Source organism: Atractosteus spatula, chromosome 1 (genome assembly GCF_055471065.1).
Source record: "Atractosteus spatula isolate fAtrSpa1 chromosome 1, fAtrSpa1.hap1, whole genome shotgun sequence".
NCBI lineage: Eukaryota > Metazoa > Chordata > Actinopteri > Semionotiformes > Lepisosteidae > Atractosteus > Atractosteus spatula.
Genome location: NC_142706.1, coordinates 5238886 through 5258146, shown reverse-complemented (window position 1 = coordinate 5258146; position 19261 = coordinate 5238886). Strand labels below are relative to the sequence as shown.

At 37.4% G+C, this 19261-nt stretch overlaps 2 protein-coding genes across 9 annotated transcripts; one reads left to right on the top strand and one right to left on the bottom strand.

The window, feature by feature from the left end:
* Positions 1–624: 624 nt before the first annotated feature.
* Positions 625–12975, bottom strand: asb5b (ankyrin repeat and SOCS box containing 5b). Of its 8 annotated transcripts, XM_088915793.1 has the most exons (9): positions 11116–11234; positions 9643–9916; positions 7445–7508; positions 5706–5785; positions 4731–4838; positions 4395–4545; positions 3961–4095; positions 3276–3467; positions 625–2587 (listed from the first exon to the last, which is right to left on the bottom strand). In XM_088915793.1, exons 3-9 carry the CDS (start codon positions 7503–7505, stop codon positions 2460–2462), a joined length of 855 nt encoding a protein of 284 aa, XP_088771919.1. In that variant the 5' UTR covers positions 7506–7508; positions 9643–9916; positions 11116–11234; the 3' UTR covers positions 625–2459. The 8 variants fall into 8 exon arrangements, with proteins under 8 accessions (XP_088771919.1, XP_088771887.1, XP_088771880.1 ...); XM_088915761.1 differs by lacking the exons at positions 7445–7508; positions 11116–11234 and adding an exon at positions 12775–12872; XM_088915754.1 differs by lacking the exon at positions 7445–7508.
* Positions 12976–14681: 1706 nt separating this feature from the next.
* On the top strand, positions 14682–18892 carry spcs3 (signal peptidase complex subunit 3). Its single transcript, XM_088912354.1, has 5 exons — positions 14682–14914; positions 16673–16748; positions 17476–17550; positions 17651–17766; positions 18702–18892. Exons 1-5 carry the CDS (start codon positions 14772–14774, stop codon positions 18832–18834), a joined length of 543 nt encoding a protein of 180 aa, XP_088768480.1. The 5' UTR covers positions 14682–14771; the 3' UTR covers positions 18835–18892.
* The last annotated feature ends 369 nt before the right edge of the window (positions 18893–19261 follow it).

Genomic DNA, 19261 nt, shown 5'->3' with positions numbered 1-19261 from the left:
GGGTAAGAGGCCAACTACATTGTATTTACCATCACAAAACCACACTGCTAGCTAACTTGTTGAAAACAACATTGAAGTGCAAAAGGTGGAGATTAATTTCATTTTACAATTATATGTTGCTGTCATCATTAGGTCTATGCCTTTACATGTTTGAAAGAATTGTAGAAAATGATTATCAAAATGTTTTGTAAATTACTGTATGTATAGATTGTTATTGACATAATACTATAATGCTACTAGACATTTAGAATATTTGAAAATAAATATCTTGAAAAAAAAGAAAGTTTACAGTATGCATTAACCTGTGAAATCTATTTACTGTAGCTAGTGTATTAGAATTACTGTATACAATAGAAAATATTCTCTGGAAGGAAGTTTGTGTTCTTCTATGTATTTGTCCTAAGAGGGAAAAATATATGCTCCTCACAGTGTTTCTGGGTCATAAATTCATGTCACCTCGATAACCCAGAAATGTACTGTATTTGTAATGTAAACATAATGGCAAACACAACCTAATAATAAAGAGCAAGGATAGTGCATGTCAGGTGACTTTGCCCTGTCGCACTTTCAGTTAGAGAACACATAAGTTAGAAAAACAAAAACATATGAAAGAGAACAGGAAAAAAGGTTTAATGGTAGTATCTTTATTTAAAAAAAGAAAAAAATTGCATACATTTAGTGAAAAACTGTTAGTACATCATTAGAACTGAAAATGACAGAAATGTTAACATCATGATTGTCTATCAGTTAATTGTAAAGTAATGTATTCCCCTTGCTTTCTTCTGGTGTAATCCTTAAATCTCTCTGATGTGCTGTTGTATTTTTATCACAAATTAGTTACTTAATACTTTATATTCATATTCATTTATTAATTCATTAAGTGTCATTATTTCTGATTTAAAAAAAACCCGCCAAAATTAAGGAGGACTGTTCTACATTGAAATGTTGCCTCCATCTCTAATCTTAGTGAGACACAACAATGACAACCCAGAGAGTACAGGCAAAAAGAGTACAGGGCCTGTAGGTCTGACTGATTGAACAGTTTTGAATATAGTAACCATGCATGGAAACAAAAATATGACAGAGTCTAAAGCTGATGCATGCTAATCTCAAATCTTTGTTGCTTCAGTCAATTGTGCCAATTATTTGTACACATTTAGATGTCTATTTAGACATAAGTTGGAAAAAATGTACAACTTAATGTACTCCATTGATCATTGTACATCATGATCAGTCTTTCCAGGCATAGAGACTACAAAGTTTCGATGCTCCATTAGGGGGGCTTTAGTAACTGTATTCTTTAAACCTGAATGAACGTAATATCTGAAAGTGCAGGACTGTACTGTATATTGTGTTCCTGCATGAGCTACAGTATGTGGCTTGTCAGGACTTCAGACAGCCTTTGCAATTAAATTAAATGCACCTAACAAAACAAATGTAGAAAAATGTATTTCTTTTTTTGAATTTCATTCTGCATTTCAATTTTGTATGACTCTGGCATATCTAATATTTACAAAATATAATAAAGCAACACCTTAACTTAAATATTAATACAATACAAAATAAAATTTATTTATAATGAAATAATAGAAATATAAAACTATCAGTGTTTAAAAGTAAAGTAATGATCAAATTTATTGAGCTCTTCTGGAAGCCCATACTGGAAGCAAAGCATATTAATCTTCTGAAAAAAGTCTTTATGTATTAATATATTATAGACACTCTTTTACATACAGTATAAGCCAACAGTTAGTTTGATATACAGTAATCAGAAAGTAAGGCATTCTGGACAATGAAAGTTTGATCATATACAGCATTTAGTTTTAGAAGTTTACTTTGCAAAAAAGTCCCAGAGTTAAAAATATGCCACCAAGTGTAAAACTGGAAAAAAAAAAACTTTATGCTGTATGCCAGGTCATCTTAAACTTTTTTAAATATGCTTATCAGCTGTATTATTCTGCAGAATTAATCTGTTTCCCCGTGCATTATGTCTCTTAAGATATATTGCTCATCCTGGTAGAAAGAGCATGGTAAGGCATTCAAAAGACAGAGTTAGTTTACAAACACTGACTGAGAGTTATTCCTCATGAGTGGACAGCGATAGATGCTTGCTGAAAAGGCACTAACCTTCTACTAACAACTGAAATAAAAACTGAAGAAATTTAATTGTGTTTGGTGGTGTGTTTGTGTGAAGTGGTGGGTGTGAAAAAAGGCAAAATAGAAATGTCAGTTTGAGGAGAGTTAGGGGTATTACAGACTGTCAGCTTCTACATTTTGTACAACAGATATTCTGGTATCTCTGCTTCTGTAAAATAATTCTAGCTCTATACTGTACATGCACACATTAAAATGTTTATCTGTGTAAGGTTGTAAAATTCTACAATAGCATTTCTCTGTGCACTAGAGGTAAGTCTTCTGGATTAGAATGAGAGTGTAGCATTTTTTTTTTCAGAGGTGATTCATCGGTACTTTAAGAACTTCTGCAGTATTGTTGGCAGCGGAAGTTGTGGAATGAGATGCAGCCGGGATCTTCCCATGAATTTTCTGATACTCAGACGACAGAGCTGATACAGGGAGCAAGGTGTGGCTGCAAGGGAGCAATGTAGAGAAATAGTTACATTTGTAGTAAAATCAGAATGGAGGCAGTACGATGTGCATTTTATCAACAGATAAACAATCTGTGTACAAAGGGAAATAGCTACAGTACATACAGTATCTATCCATTCTCTAACCCCTTCTTTCAATTCAGGGTCATGGGTGAGCCAGAGCCTATCCCAGCAAGCAACAGGTGGAAACTGGGGTACACTGGATGGGACACCAGCATGTCTTTGGAGCACCAGAGCACCCAGAGGAAACCCAAGCAAACACGAGGAGAACATACTCTATGCAGATAGCTCCCCAAGATTTGAACCCAGGGCCCCAGTGCTGCGAGACAGCAATACTAACCACTGCACCACTGTGCCACAATAACTACATATCGATATACTGTATTACTAACAGAACAGTTAGATACAGATAGATCATTAGTCTTAAAGCTAGTCAACTTTATAATAGTGCATGGCCCCTGATTTCCTTCCAAAAAAACAGAGAGCAAGGTTTCAGCAATAACATTACCTTCAAGCACTGCTAAGTGTATAGTGTTTCAATAGATCCATACAATTTTCTCTAACAATGTGTCTGGGTGGAACGAGGGCGGGACGCGTTCGTCACAGTCAGTAAGGCTGCCTCGTGCTCATGTGGCCCTCATGCCGCAGCGGGAAGGAGACTGCCCTCACCTTCCTGCAGCAGCAGGAGCTGCTCCGCCAGACTGCTGGGGGCCGCAGTCTCCACCGGCCGCTTCAGCTCCACGTTTTTGGCGTTGATGTTGGCTCCGAAGTCGAGTAACAGCTTGACAATCTCTGCGCTGTTTTTCTGGGCAGCCGCATGTAGCGGAGTGTCAAGGAATTTACCCCTTTGCACATTTGCTCCTGCGGAAAAGCAAGAGAAAAAGGAAATCTGTTGTTTCGGACGTACATGTTTACAGTGCTTATATTAAATGCAACTGTAATCAGCTTTTAGGTTTGTGAAGACAAACTTCTCATAAATGTGATAGTATACAACACAGTTCCAAAATTACAGTAGGAATCCTATTAGGGTTAGGCTATACGGAGAAACTGGCCAGGTGCCTATTCCTTACCACGGTATTCCCTGTATTCACCAATATCTGTACTTCTTTAAATAAAAATGTGCCTCCTCATTCATGGATATTATATAGACTAGGAATCTAAGTATGATAGCAAGCAATTTGTTTCATTCTTTTACCAGACAGACTGCGGAGTGAGTGTGTGTTATTAATACAGAGTGCTATGCTCTTGCGTATTGCATTTGTTAATTACTAATAAGCATTTACAGAATTACTTTTCTTTACCACTACATATACTGTGATTTAAAAGAAGTTATGGCTTTTCTGAATCATCTCACCTTCATCAAGCAGCTTCCTGGTGCACTGTAGCTGCTGGGAGGAACAAGCAACGTAGAGGGGGGTCCCCAAGTGAGGAATGTCATGATCAACATCTGCACCCCAGGATATTAAGGCCTCCACACAGTTACTCCTACCTGATTGTGAAAAGCAGGTACAGTATACAGTACATGCGTTAGAAATTGTCAAACAGTGTTGATTTGTTCCCCATAGGCAGACATTTTTCATGTTTATCATTCCTCTCATTAATTTCACACATTGTCTGCATCAGCTGTGTTCTAAGATGTTCTCCTTTGTGTCTTTTCTTTACTTTACTGCTCAAGTGTAAAGCTAGAGGGAAACACGGGAGATGACAGGCTGTATCCCGCTGCTCAGCTCGAAATGGCTCACCGGTTTCTAGATGTACAGTACTGTATCTGGGTTCAGCAACACTTACCTTTTCTGGAGGCTTCATGAATGGGCGAAGGCTGACCGGAGGCTGCCTGAGGGGAGGCTCCGTGCTCTAACAGCACTTCCGCGCAAGCTGCGCTCCCCCGCGAACACGCGTTAAACAGAGGGGTTATTCCATCGATTGTAGTAGCGTTCACCTGCGGGTCAGTGTGCATTAGATTTTCGTGAGGGGATCCATTTTAGTTTCAATACTATTTCACACATCAAAAGACGTGAAGGTTTTTTCACATTTATATTACAGTTTGTAATGTACTGTACTGTATATGTTTTCAGACTCTCATCGTCTTACTATTGTAGTGTAGTGAGAAACCTCTATACTTACGTTTGCACCGGCTTCAATGAGTGCTCGAGCACAGACTACGTGGTCTCCTAGACAAGCTTCATGTAGCGGGGTGACGTGGTCAATCGTGAGGGTGTTAACACTGTAGCCCTGCAGTCAAAAACATTGACCAGGTTTAAATCATTCAGGTTCTAACAAGTACAGTAGTGCACAGTCTTCATTTGTGTGGGGTTTGTATTCTTAAAATCTGTTAAAACAGTGTTTGCAACCAACATATCATTAGCCATCAGCCATATCACCCTGCAACTCACAACTGGCAGCCCACTGAAGCTCAGCAGGTGTGAGCCTGGTTAGTACAGGGATGGGAGACCTCCTGGGAAAAACTAAGGTTGCTGCTGGAAGAAGTGTTATGTGGGTCCTAATGCCCCAGTATTGTGACGGGGACACTATACTGTTAACAGGCGCTGTCCTTCGGATGAGACATGAAACCGAGGTCCTGACTCTCTGTGGTCATTAAAAATCCCAGGGCATTTCTTGAAAAGAGTAGGGGTGTAACCCCAGTGTCCTGGCCAAATTTCCAATTGGCCCTTACTAATCATGGCCTCCCATTAATCCCCATCTATGAATTGGCTTCATCATTCTGTTTTCCTCCCCACTGAGAGCTGGTGTGTGGGGAGCATACTGGAGCACTATGGCTGCTGTTGCATAATCCAGGCGGGGCTGCGCACTGGTGGTCGTGGAGGGGAGTCTCCATTACCTGTAAAGCGCTTTGGGTGGAGTGTCCAGAAAAGTGCTACATACTGTAAGTGTAAGCAATTATTATTATTAACATGCAACCTGTATCTGTTGGTCTGTCGTTCTGTATGTCTACAGTATCTGGTGGGTCTGTCTAGCTTTCTGTCTGCCATTACAAGGCATTACGAAACTCTGGGTTTGGAGAATCAATGATCTGGGACAGGTGCAGTAAGTGCGGCGAAGCTGGTGGTGACAGCAAGCCATGCCCTTCATTGCCCACACCTGAGAGAGCAGAGTCTTCAGAGCCAGGAGTCGACCCTGGCTAGCTGCCTCATGAAGGGGTGACCGGTCTGCCCAGGAGCCTGTGAAAAACAAAAGCTCACAGCACACACGTTCTTTTCACCGGCTGCGGTGCACGTCATGGTGCAGGAAAAAAATAATAATCAGTATTCCCTGAAGATTTTTCTTTTTCAGCCATAGACCACCTGAAATAATCTACACAAACTGTTACTTATGAGAGTCACCACTACTGATTAGAGTGTGCCATCTCTGTGCAATCATTATTGTTATACTGTAGCTTAATATTGATTCACTACCAACATGTTTCCTGGATAGCAGAAGGTCATGAATTAAACACAGCAATAACAGATTATTCTCAATCTCGATTCTTAATTTTCGGCACTGTAAATGAATGTACTGTATCATACATCCTATTTTCAATTAACTACCAATATCCTCTTTCAGTGGTATGGTTATTATTGACAGTGCATTCCAAAGATTAGAAAGTCTTGTTTTGTTTTAAATGTCATACAGTATGTGTGTGCACAATGTGGGCTGTGATGTACGTCTCCATACCAATGTACAGCTTTCAAGCACAGTTTACAAACCTGAGTCAATATCCAGAACAACCCCTGCAGCATTCCAGACACAATCATCATCCCCTTCATTCATCTACAAGACTAACAATATATGAATGAGCTAAAGCAGCTACTGTATGTGACTTTTTCAAAGACAGAGACAATGCGATGACCCTTTTCTTCTATTCCTTCCTTTTAACTCATACTAAAATAAGCATTTGCTTTATAAAAGTACATTTTTCATAACCTTTTTAGTTATAAAAGTTAGTGGGTGCACTAATTTACAAAAAGCTTTGTCATCAGCCAGTCTGAAATACTAAAATCTGATCTTGATGTTTCTTATTTTGACAGTGTCTTCGTATTGTCTCACTGAGGTGCTCAAAGAATCTTAAATTGCATAGACTTTGGAGTGGGATGTAAAACAATAATTCTTTCTGGGATAAAAAGTAAAAATATATTGAACATATCAGTGAAAATATTCTGTTATACAAAGTGAAAGTACTGTATATAGAACACATTAGAGAAAAATCTACATACCAACAATAACATCCAAACGCATGGTGCTTATTTGGACTTATTTATTGTACATTGAACATATATTATTAGTGCTTTAAATAAAAATCGGAGCCCACATCTGGTACTTAGTGAAAATAAGTCACCATACTGTAGTTATGGAAGAGTTTCAGCATCTAAAACAACTAAATAACGGAAGTACACTGAAAAACACAAAAAGCAGAATAACCACACACGCACTGCAATATATTCTAAAATTTATAAATAAAAACTGTGATTCCAGCCTTATGAGAGGTATTAAGAGGTATTAAGGTATTAAGAGGTATTCAGAATAAGTAGCACTATGTATACAATATTTATAGTGACATGTTGAATACAGTATGTAGAGATTGGTGCCTTTTCTGTTTGACATGCATTTGCACAGTGGTGTGTTGTTAAAGTAATGAACAATATTAGGGTTTGTATGTAGTTTGCACTGACAATAAATAAAAGACTGTACTTGGAGAGCCATCTGGGAAATCAGTCAATCAGTTAAGCTCCGAGACCCTGAATTAGGAGTTATGTTACCCGCACAATCTGAAAAGAGCTAAGGACACACCCTGTCAATAATCAATAATCAAATATCTACATTTAAAACAAAGCACTACCTACCAAGATCTCCGTCTCCCCACGGCACATCAAGCCAGTCGTACCGACCAAATATATAAGTCATGCCCTGCGAATTCAGAATTTATTTCTGTCACCTTAAGATGGCCATATACTGTAGCTACAGTAAATGCTTGTCAAAGCAGTCATCTGTGTAACAGATTCTCTACTCACTGTAAAATTTTACTTGGTGAAAAAAAAACAATCTTAAGGGACCTTGTTTTTGTATAATACTCTCGTTTGCTGCATTTCAGATACTTTATGAACACGACTCATTTAGTAGAAAATCATAAGGTTTCCACGAATAAAAAAAATAAATATTGTTCAATATCTGTAATGTTTTCTCTAAGGTGTGTGATATCTTGTATACATTTGTGATATTTATGACTTTATATTTCTTGACATTATTTGTATTGGTTCATGAAAGTCTGGCTTTCTTTTTATTTTTTGTTTTTTCTTGTCGCCCAGCACCAACAGAGTTAGAATCCTACAGTAAGTATACACAGGAGGTCAAAATTATGAGAGAACCTGCTTATTTTTTGCTGAAAAAAATAAGGAATATTAGGTATATACTATCGATAATGTATTGATCTTCACAAAAGTAAATACGCAAGATATTTAGCATATCTACTTTTTTCTTTTTTCTTAACTTTTACGGAAGATTTTATCTAACTCTATACTGTCTGAAAAACAAATTCAATCAGATTAAATAATTAGTGGATCCTGACTTGTAAATACAGTTATTAAATATTACATTGATAGTCTTAAATGAATTTAGGAGGTACTGTACATGATAGGAAAGACCAAGTTTAAGACTGAGAAAGAAAAGGCAACATTGATTCTCAGTGGAAATACAGAAAGAGTATTTCAACAAAGTGCTGTTTAAGCCTGGGGTCTAGATTTAGCCATCATCATTCTGTAATAATTCATAGTTACCATTTAAATTTTTTGCTTTCCTAGCACACCTAGTACCAGGGTGCTTACTACAGTATGGAAACAGAAGATGTTATACATGTCAACTGGCATAGGTACACTGGAAGACTCACTTGGTTTTGCATTAGGATCTGAAAAATAATCACAGGCCAAAACACAGAAGATTGCATGACCACATACAGTACATGAGGAGTACTTTGTTTTCAAGTGCTTATCTGCAAAGCAGGGCTATGGTTGTGATTGTTACGGGTCTTTTCATGTTGGATTTCTGCAGCACAGATTTGTTTGTGTCAGTACTCGACCTGCTAACAGTTCACTATACCTTATGTCTCCTGGATCAAATGACATGTCATATGACAGCACATAAATAGTGTCTGAAGGGTTTTAGTAACACCGTACTGAGGAAACTAGCAAACAGCTCTGCTGCAGCTCATCATATTTTGGTCATTCTCAGTGCTTCTGCTGCAACACCTTTTCTTTTATGTTATTTCTGCTTTGCAGCTGTCCATGGGAAATGAAGGATCAAGCCTGAAGGGGGACCTCTTTCAGGGTCTATTTCAATTTCTGATTTTTAACTTTAGATTTGCAGTGATGCACACAATCTACTGTATATGAATACACATACATAATGAGATTGCACTGGACTTCAGAATGAGAATATTAAACTTTTACAATTACATTGCTCATTTTCTAAAGATAAATGCAGTGTGCAAACCGCTGTGACCTACTGTACTTTGGATCAAACACATACTGTAGGTCCCAAATACTGCCTGCAACTTCCTATAAAGCTGTGAAATAATACATTAGAGCATCAGTCTGGCAGCAGTATCTATCTTATAAATCCACACACCAATTCAAGCAAGTAGCCATGCACTTTGCAGAGGAAGTGTACAATATTTGCAGTGTACTGGTGCACTGCTCTACATGACGAACTCTTTCATGACATATCAAACCATTAATCATCAACACAACACTTATTGCATATCAACAATTAGAGATCTAAAAATGCATTATGTTTTTTTAAAAAACACAAAAATCAGGCATTATTATAAAAGTATTTATATATTAAATTAAAAGTATTTAACTACTGTAGCTCCTTCAATGCCTGGCGAAGACAGAACTAAAAGAAAAATAAGATCAGTTCATATTTCTAGAGTATGTGGATATTTTTAGAAGGTATGCTGAGGTACCCCCCAGAGTAATACAGTATGTGTTCAAAATAAGCATCATGGATGTAAATCTAACAGGATCAGACACAAAAAAACACTGACCTTGGCTAGTGAGAATACCCCAGTTTGATTTCTTTTTGTAAGGAAAATCCTCTGTAGTGGCTAGACACCTCTTCTTTGAAGTCTTCTCAGTGTAGTTGCTCTCTATAGATGGAACCTTGGGCATGTTTGTGTCAGCTTTTCCTTCCTGCTAGCTCCTGACAGCATCAGATTGGGCCTGGGAAGCTTCCTGATTGGCTGCCTTATTGTTGTCACAGTGTGTTGTAGGCTTATATTGACAACAGCACCGAGCTGCGTTCAATAACATGAACAGTCACTGCAAAGGAGAGTTGCAGCTGAGGCATGATGGGAAGGATTGCATTTCCACATTCTATTTATAAAGCGGGTCAAGAACCAGCTTAACTCCTCTGTTGGTATTAACCATTTAAATGGTGGTCAAAACTAGCACCTTACAGTATATACAGAGTAGTTTAAGGCACATGCAAAATTGCTACTAACTAGTAAATTTCTAAAACTAACTGCGTGAGAAGTGTGCTTTTCACTACTTCCAAAGTAGGGAACAAAAAGTCAATTCGTCTTAACAAATCAAGTGGACAGTAACTTTGAAGCATCTTTTTTAAAGATCAAGTGATCACGAAGGTCTTTAAAACAACATGCTTGCTCTCATCCACATCCGCAAACAAAAGTGAAAAGAATTATTTAGGAAAAAGAAACTTTTAAAAAATTAAAGCAATCTTTACCAAGCAGTCTTTAATGTTCAATAGCATTTACAGTATGAATGCATTAGCTGACTCATATGAGACACAATTGGACAACTATCTATACAGTCTATCTTATAAATAAGTGCTCTTTAATTAAACAGTTTTCTATTGGTGCTATTGTCAAATATTATGACAAATTTTCAATTTGTAATATTGATATTCTTTTAAAACTTTTTGTAACTGTGTTATGTTGTAATTATTTTTACAATATTTACAAATAGTTAAGATACAGTACATCTAAAAGAAAATGTATTTATTTATTTGGATATTTTGAAATATAACAATAATATAATCTCTAATATAATAACTACTGTAATTTAAGAAACAAATATAACAAACATAAATTGGGTATACTACAGTACATAAGAATACATTGAAAACATAAATAATTCCATAAAATATCATTATTTATTCTATAAAATACCACTTGAATACACTTCTACTGATTTTACAAAAGCCAAGCAACAGAAGCATCAAATAAACTTCTTACTGGCTAAACATAAGACCATATGCAGAATTTGATTTGATTTCCTGAAAAGCAACACAATTCACATTTACAACCGGACTGTATTGCAAGATGTTAGCATGTTAGTAATGTAATCTTGAAATATCAATTTTCCCTAAGAAATAAAGTTTTGTACACCATCCTCCCGCAAACAGAACAATGAACCTCACACATACAGTACAGACAAGATACACTGTAGAGTATATAAGCTCTATTTATAGAACATCTCACATACAGTACAGTTCTTACCTTGTAAATAGTTACAGATAACATCCAAATAGCTTGTCAGTAAAATGTCAGCGTTTTCAAATATTGACAGAAACAAAAACACTACACTCATATTTTCTGACACCACCATCACTCACCAGTTCTTCAGACAAAATTGTTTACTTGAAATCCTCTTATAAAGTTTCTCAAAACATGTGGTCAAAGACAGATTGCACTTTAAGCATGTGATGTCTTTTACCATATATTGTTTGCCTTTCTATAGTAGGTCAAGAAAACTACACCAGTAAACAATTCAGCAATATACTGTACAGTACTTTGTAGTTTCCTCTCCTATAGTCACTTATTTTTAAATATCTACTGAAATACAGAAGTAACCTGTGTGTAGGATGCATTCTGGCACTTGTGGAACATGGTTTTATTTAATTTCTTATTAAATGTTTTCTACTGTATGTTGCTTCCACAAAGAAAACAAAATATTTATTACAGTAATATGATGTTTTTCACATGTTTACACGATAGCTACTATGTGTATGTGTTATATCTTTTTCTTTTCTTGATGGCAGCATTGAACTTCATAAATTTTCAACTCATTTTAAAGGAAATAAAATAGTGCTTCAGAGATATTCATGTCTGTACGATTGTGCCTAGGTGTAAGAATGAAGACATTAAGTTGTAGGGTCTTGAGATAGATTGTTGTGAGAGTACTGACCTTGCTTCTTACCTCAGGGCAAGGTCAGCACACTCATAATGGTCTATCTCACTACAGGAAAGCTAGGCCAGGCTCAGTGGGGTAGGCATTTCAGGAGAAGTGAGGCTGTATTCCAGTTAAAAAAATATTTTGCTTCCATTTTCCCAGAGGGTGTGCCATCAAGGAAGATATACATGCCAACAATTCAAAAATATCATAAGAAATCTCAATCTTGAACTGCACTTCAATCAACTGTACAGTATGTACTCCTTTCTTGGCATCCCTAACAATCCCATCAAATACATAAAAAGAATTGCTCCAACTATTTTCTGTCATCTCTCTAGCAATTATGCTAGAGAAGACACAAGCAAGGATCAGAAACAGATGTACTTCCCTGTGCTCACGGGTCCTGTGCCAGCCTGGGTATAATGTATACCAAGGTGTTTTCAGCTCTGCTAGTCTGTAGCTCTGCTTTCTACAGGGGTGTTGTCTAAGGCTAAAGCAAATGCTATATTCCCTTAAGAAAGAGCATTGCCACTGCTACCTGTTGCACAAGTTACTGCATGAACCCATTCCACCTATCAAGTGCAAACCATATAAACCATGCTGTTTATTTAAAGATATACAGTAAATCATACTGTTTGTCCAAAAAAACGACTGTCTCTGGGTATTTATTTGGCATTTTCCTCTAATTCTGTATACATATACAGTAAGAGCAAAAAGCATACCTATTTAGAATATGGTTAGTTGTCAGTTTTGGTCAGATTCTCAACATTTCTTTTGTACAGAATAATTTGAGGAAATAAAGAATGTGCAGACCTTGCGAAAGAATGTGCAGAATATTGATAAGTCGACCTGGCACCAGCTTTAGCAACGAGATGCAAGCCTGCCCACTATCCCCTAGCTCACCTTAAGTTTTTACCTTGGCACATCCCATGTTGCTCACAAATAAATCCGTAACTCAGATGAAAGTGTCAGTGGAGTTCACTTACTTTGTCCTTCTGCAAATCCATAAAATTCGGCAGCAATCCGGGCTGCTTCCTTACGATTCCCTTTCACAATGTAGAAGTGCGTAAGTATATTCAGGGTTATTTTTACAAAAAGTTTGAAACAGAAAAGGGCAAATATTGTGAAGTAAACATTAGTTAACTGTTCGGCAAAGGGCCTGTTTTCCACTGTCTCAGTCATTGCTCCTCGACAGTTGCTGTGAATGTTTTGGTATGAGACTGTTATGTTGACAGGATCATATGCCGGGGCAGAAACATTGCCTTAGCAGCTGGGTCCTACCCAGGGCTGCAGCCAAGCAGCTGCCATGCTGCCTGTTGAAAACAGAGCTTGTGTATTGCGTGGTGATGGGCATTGTTTTAGTTGAAGAAAGGGACAGGCCAATTTCATACTGCCCTGCTTTAAATAAAACAGATCTACAGTACACAATGCTGAAGCCTTGGAGAACTGGATAAACTAGTGTCATATTCTGTCTGTAGTATACCTGTATACAGTATCTGGCGGCCTGGGATGCAAAAAGAAACTTAACTACTAAATACTTAATTGATCAAGTGAATATCATAAAAGAATTTTGCCACTAGTCCATTAAAATCGAAGACATAAAATCTTGCCATAGGCAGCATGTTTTGTGTGATATTTATTTGCAAACAACTCCCTGAAGTGCAGTTTGTTACACAAAAAAAATAATACAATTTTGGGGGGGAATGCCCATAAACAGAAATCACTTACTATAAAGACTTAAAATTCCAAAGAACTGCGGTAAATGCACAGTGTTATTTGGTGTTACTTTATTCTCATCCAGTGTTGGTTTATGAGAAAAATCTATTTTAGAGCCTTAGTGTTGTGTTCAATTAGGAATTGCGTGTTTAGAAATCTTAATTTTACTGCCCCTATTACAGGTGTTTTCACTGGTGTAACTATGGTTCACATGTGTCGGATGCATTCTGCCTTTTTTTTCCTCCAGTGTTGGCTCCATTTAGCTAAAACATCAGTCACTCTTTGCTGTGAGAGCTTTTAAGAACCCTAAACGTGGGAGATGCTGTTTGTACTATTGTAACATTAATAACATTCTTTTAGGCCCTGTCTACACCACATGTCTGATCCTGAGAACCGTATTCCAAAATATCTACCACCCCTTCGAAACAGCTTTTCCAGTTTGCCCTCGACTAATGAAACTGTAAATCACTATTATTCACTCCACCTTTCTGACAAACCATACAGTTTGATGCAATCAGTCTGTCGACTGACCTCTGAGGTCATCTTGTCCATTTCTGGAAAAGGGGACATGGGATATTTGAGACACCTCCCATACCTTTCTGCAGCTTGATGTCATGCTTCCATGACAACAATTATAACACAACAATAGCTTAGATGTCTGACTAGCCCTTCATCTGTTCGTGGAAGCTTTTGAGATTGATTCCATTCAAGTTGTCGAATGGTACTGACGGTCTGTAGTGTGCATGTGAACCGTCTTCAACACTTTTACACCATCTTAAAGTTTACTAAGAGGTTGTGAATATTTCCCTTTACAAAAAAAAAAACAGGATAGCATCTGAATAAAAACTTCCACAGTGGTTATGTAGCCAGATACTACAACTATGGGGTCCTATTAAAAACTATATCTTTATTAAGTAAAATACAGTTAGAAGGGACACGCTGCTTATATGAAAGCCTTCAAGGCTAAATTAAATTATAACGTAATATACACTAGGATACTGCCTTTTGCACTCAGAAACAAGAAGACACGCTGCCTAGTCAAAATCTCAAAGGTCTTTCTGAAATCCTCATTTTTCCTTCTAGGGCTCTAACGCCGGAATCATTCTCTACGCCCACGCTAGAGGGCAGCACACGAAACTTTAAAACAGGAAGGAGCTTGAAAACGGTTTAACTTCCGTGTTGCCCGTCTTTAACTTCCTGATCGCCGTTTTTTCCTGTCCAGTTGCACTGTGGTTTCTTGTGTTTGGTCACCTTAATTTATTGGAAAATGAATACGGTTTTATCGAGAGCAAATTCTCTCTTTGCCTTTTCACTCAGTGTGATGGCGGCTCTCACTTTTGGCTGCTTCATCACCACGGCGTTCAAGGACAGAAGCGTCCCGGTGGAAATTAGTGTTTCCAGAGTGATGCTGTAAGTACAGATGCTTTTCTGATGATTTTTAACGCTCGGGTTTAACTTCATTTATTCATTCATTCATTCATTCATTCATTAATTCCCCCTGTGGTCGGGATTTGTTTTTTTTTGTGGTTAAAAGAAGCGGGTGCTGAACAAATTGCGATTAAGGACGCGAACCAGCAGTTAGTTCATGTCTTTTCAAAAGGTTTCTGTTCGTGCACGCATCCGCTATGAAGGAGATTGATGCAGCTCACTGCCTTTCGATTTACTTTACTGAATAATATCCTTTATTATAAACTCATCGGCCTGTATCGTAAGTGCACAGTTCTCATATGCTTTTTTTTTTTTTTGGAGCTGCTATTTACGGGAGCCCGTCAGGCATTTTATGAATTATAGGGTTTTAAACGTTTAAATTAAGAAGAGCACACCGTAAGACATGCAGGTCTTTGCTTTAATGCATTCGTCTTTTCACTCTGATCCCCTCTAGCGTCTCCTGATCTCTTACCTATGATTTAGCAGTGTACCCAATGGGCGCCGGGCACGTCATTTAATGCTGCTCCGTGGGTCTCAAGCAGCCTGCAGCGACATACAGGCGTACACAAATACAGTGTGCAGATGTGTACATCGGAAACCGGTGTTCAGAACTCCGCATACGTTTTTCAACTTAAAAAAAATACCTCGTCTGAATTTTAAACCCCCCCCTTTTCTTAGAAAAAAAAATCTATAATACACTTTCGTGTTGCAGTATTCTCGATTTCGGTGGCGGCAGAAAGGTTCCTTTAATAGAGCACAGATCTTTGCCATGGGCACAGGATCTGAACGATTTCATCTTAGAGGCGGTTGTGCGTAGCTCACATTGCTCCCCTGACAGCTTTTTACGCTAAAGCTGCCTCAAAACAAAAAGTAAATGAAACGCGATTCCTATAACTTACGGGAATTTGCAATTTACCTCGTCAGGTATCGCAGTCGTGAGTGGGATCACTGACCATATTATGGTGCACTTTTTGTCTTGAGTAGTTTTATGAAATTTAGTTTCTCTGCGTGACCCGTTCCTCTTCTGAGAAGTATGTCATCAGTGAATGTGTAGAAAACACAGGCTTTTAGACCATCTGCCACTTTTATTTTTTTTAATCTAACCAGTAAAGACAATAATGGCTTCAGACATTTTATTTATAGCTTTGATGTTGCCAATTTTTATTTTTTTTCTGTGTGGTAGTAGTTCATTGCAAATGGGGGCTTCTACAGGCCCCACACTATTCCTATAGTGAAAACAGGCAAGTTAGGGGTCTGCCGGTGAGCCCTTGCTTCATTCTGTACTAGTGACCACTGTTTCAGCAGTGTCATCAGTGGGAACTGTGTAGATGCGTTCTTTGTGTGTCACAGTGTGTCTGCTGTCAGCGCTTCACACCTGTAGTGCAAGCGAGATGTGGAGAGCCTGGCAATGCAGTATGTCTGAGGACAGGTGCGCCTTGTCTTCACATCTCCAGGGGTTGTCGCAGAAGCTGGGGTCAGCAACGTGCAGAGCCCATGATGTAGGGGTCATTTGTGCTTTCTTTGACATGATCAGCCTGTGCTTACTGTGTTTGAAAACCACAGTAACGAGGCGAGAGGCATGACAAGATTGAAAGTCCAGGTGCTGTTGGTTCTATGTAAATGTCATGGACGTTTTTTAAGGTATCGCTGAGAAGTGCGGTAATAGTAACTGAAAACCAGTGGACCATAAAAAAGACTTACTTGGAAACGGAATTAATAATTATTTTTTCCCCCTTTCAGAAAAAATGTGGATGATTTCACTGGGCCGAGGGAAAGAAGCGACTTGGGTTTCGTCACCTTTGACATTTCAGCTGATATCCTTTAACAGAACAGTTTTAGGAATTTCTTTAATTTTGTTCTCTATTGCATTTTTGAAGTTAAATCCACTTATCACTGTTAAATAGTAAGTAGTTGGTGAAAGTTTTTTTGTTTAGACAAATTATTTAGATGAATTTCCACAGTGTTGTTTAAGTATTGTTAAATCTACTCCTAGTCTTTTAAAGGACATTTGTAGCAATAAGTATTTTCCATGTTTGCTGAACTGCAGTTTAAATGAGGAAAAGGTGAATCCATTTAAATCAAATTGATTATACATCACAATTTCCTCTTGTCACTCGTCAATAGCAAATCAATATTATTTTCTATATTTTGTGGCTCTAATAAAGTTAATAAAGGTATAAGCACACTATACACTTGCACTCATATAGCAGAATGTTATGAAATTGTAGCTCTGTGCATACATTATATGTTCTTCTTCATCTGCCTTTTAAATCTAATCTGAGCACTGTGCTTGACACTTTTGAACCTGGTTTACTTCAGGGGTCACTGTCATGTGTTTTTCTATATAGAACATTGAATGAATATCACACATGACTGAAGGGGTGCTGTTCTTAGGACATAGAGCTGATGTAGCCTCTTATTTTCAAAGTGTTTCAAGAGCTACGGTGGTGAATCGTTCTTGTGGCGGGGGCAAAAGGGCCGGGATTGTGAATTACATTGTGATTGACTCTCTGTCCTGTTTTGATCTTTGACGGCGATCACATCTGCAGCCAATTTTCGACTGGAATGTCAAGCAGCTTTTCCTCTACTTGTCTGCAGAGTACTCGACCAAAAGCAATGTGAGTGAGCTGTCTGGTTTGTTGCACTCTTTTGGTAAAGTGAAATTTCTGGTAATGGAGACGAAGCTGCTTTGCTAAAGACGACGGCGGTTTCTTTCAGGCCCTCAATCAAGTGGTTCTGTGGGATAAGATCGTTCTGCGAGGAGAGAGCACAAAGCTGTCTTTGAGAGACATGAAATCAAAATACTTCTTTTTCGATGACGGCAATGGCCTTCGGTAAGAGTTCATTTATTGTTCACAGTGTATTAAGGTACAGATTTATTCAAATGTAGCGAATGTATACCATTTAAAATAGGTTGCACTATTTAACAGAAGGATCGAGCTGCTGTTCTTGGTCTTTACTATTCCTTCTTTCCAGCCAGTGTAAATATAACTTGGTAACTGAGATTTGGCCCATATTAAAATCTCTAAATTCAAAGACTGCTAAGTAAATACCTTTAATTTGCACGTTGTAATGGACACTTTTTAATTTAATTTTTAAATACTTATTTCTTTTTTCCCAGAAATCTTATTTATAAAACTCATAAAACCAAGTCAAATCAAAACCACAAATCTGTACGTCTTTTGTGAAAGAAGTGTTTTATTTTTTAACTCTGCCAATTTCCTTTCTTGGACCGATGACATTCTGTGATTTGGCTCTTTTTATATACTAATACTGAAATTGCACAACATACAGCCAAAAAAGACTTTAAAAATGTTGTTTCAATGTTAATTACTTCCACTGTACAGTAGATGGCGATATTTCACACGATAAATTTAACATGCACATTTGTGTCGGTGTTGGACAGCCTTGCATTTTCAGCAATTTGAAAGAATAATGAAAATGAATTCACGTGGTTTTCTTTCAGTTGTGGTCGACTCTTATAACCATACTTAAAGGTCCTGTTTATTTCCTTAAGGTGATGAATGGCTCAATTTTGTAGCTCCAATGAAGTTATTACAAAGCCGTTTCATCGTTGTGTAAGACTGAAAAGAGATTTTTTTTTCATAAGCTTAGTATAAACTTGGAGTATTGGAAGTGTTACTCTTTTTGCCTATTTCAGATGCAGTCACTCTTGCTGCTCTACTTGATATATTTGAGACAAACAGAGTCTAACAATTTTTTACATAACATTTTGAATGACTACTAATGAAAGGAATTTTTCTGGCAGGGCAAATAAAAACATCACTTTGACGTTATCCTGGAATGTCGTGCCAAATGCTGGGATTCTACCTCTTGTCACAGGCTCAGGACACAAGTCAATTCCATTTCCAGATTCTTATGAAACCACCAAGAGCTATTAAAATGTTTGTAAATGATGTGCAATGGTTTATGGATTTTAATAAAAGTTCACAATGTGAAGCCATTGTATTGAATGTTTTTATTTTTAAACATTTTAATTAAAGACATTTGGTAACATAGATTTGATTTTTCTTTCAAATAAAATGGAGAGGCAAAATCAAAAGCGTTCTGTTCCTAACGTTCTCCTTATGTAAAATTACTACTTTTTCTGTTGCAAAAGGGATCTGAAATTCTGAAATAAAACATTAAAACTTCTATTACAGTGTAAACTTTGATTTTTAATTTATAAAATAGAACTGATAAAACCAGTATAAAAACTCCAGATTTCTGCAGTTTTTAACTTTTATAACATCTGCAATGAAAACTGTGATGTTCATTATGGTATGTTGTAGTTTTAAGGACTGAACAACAACAGCATTACAACATTTC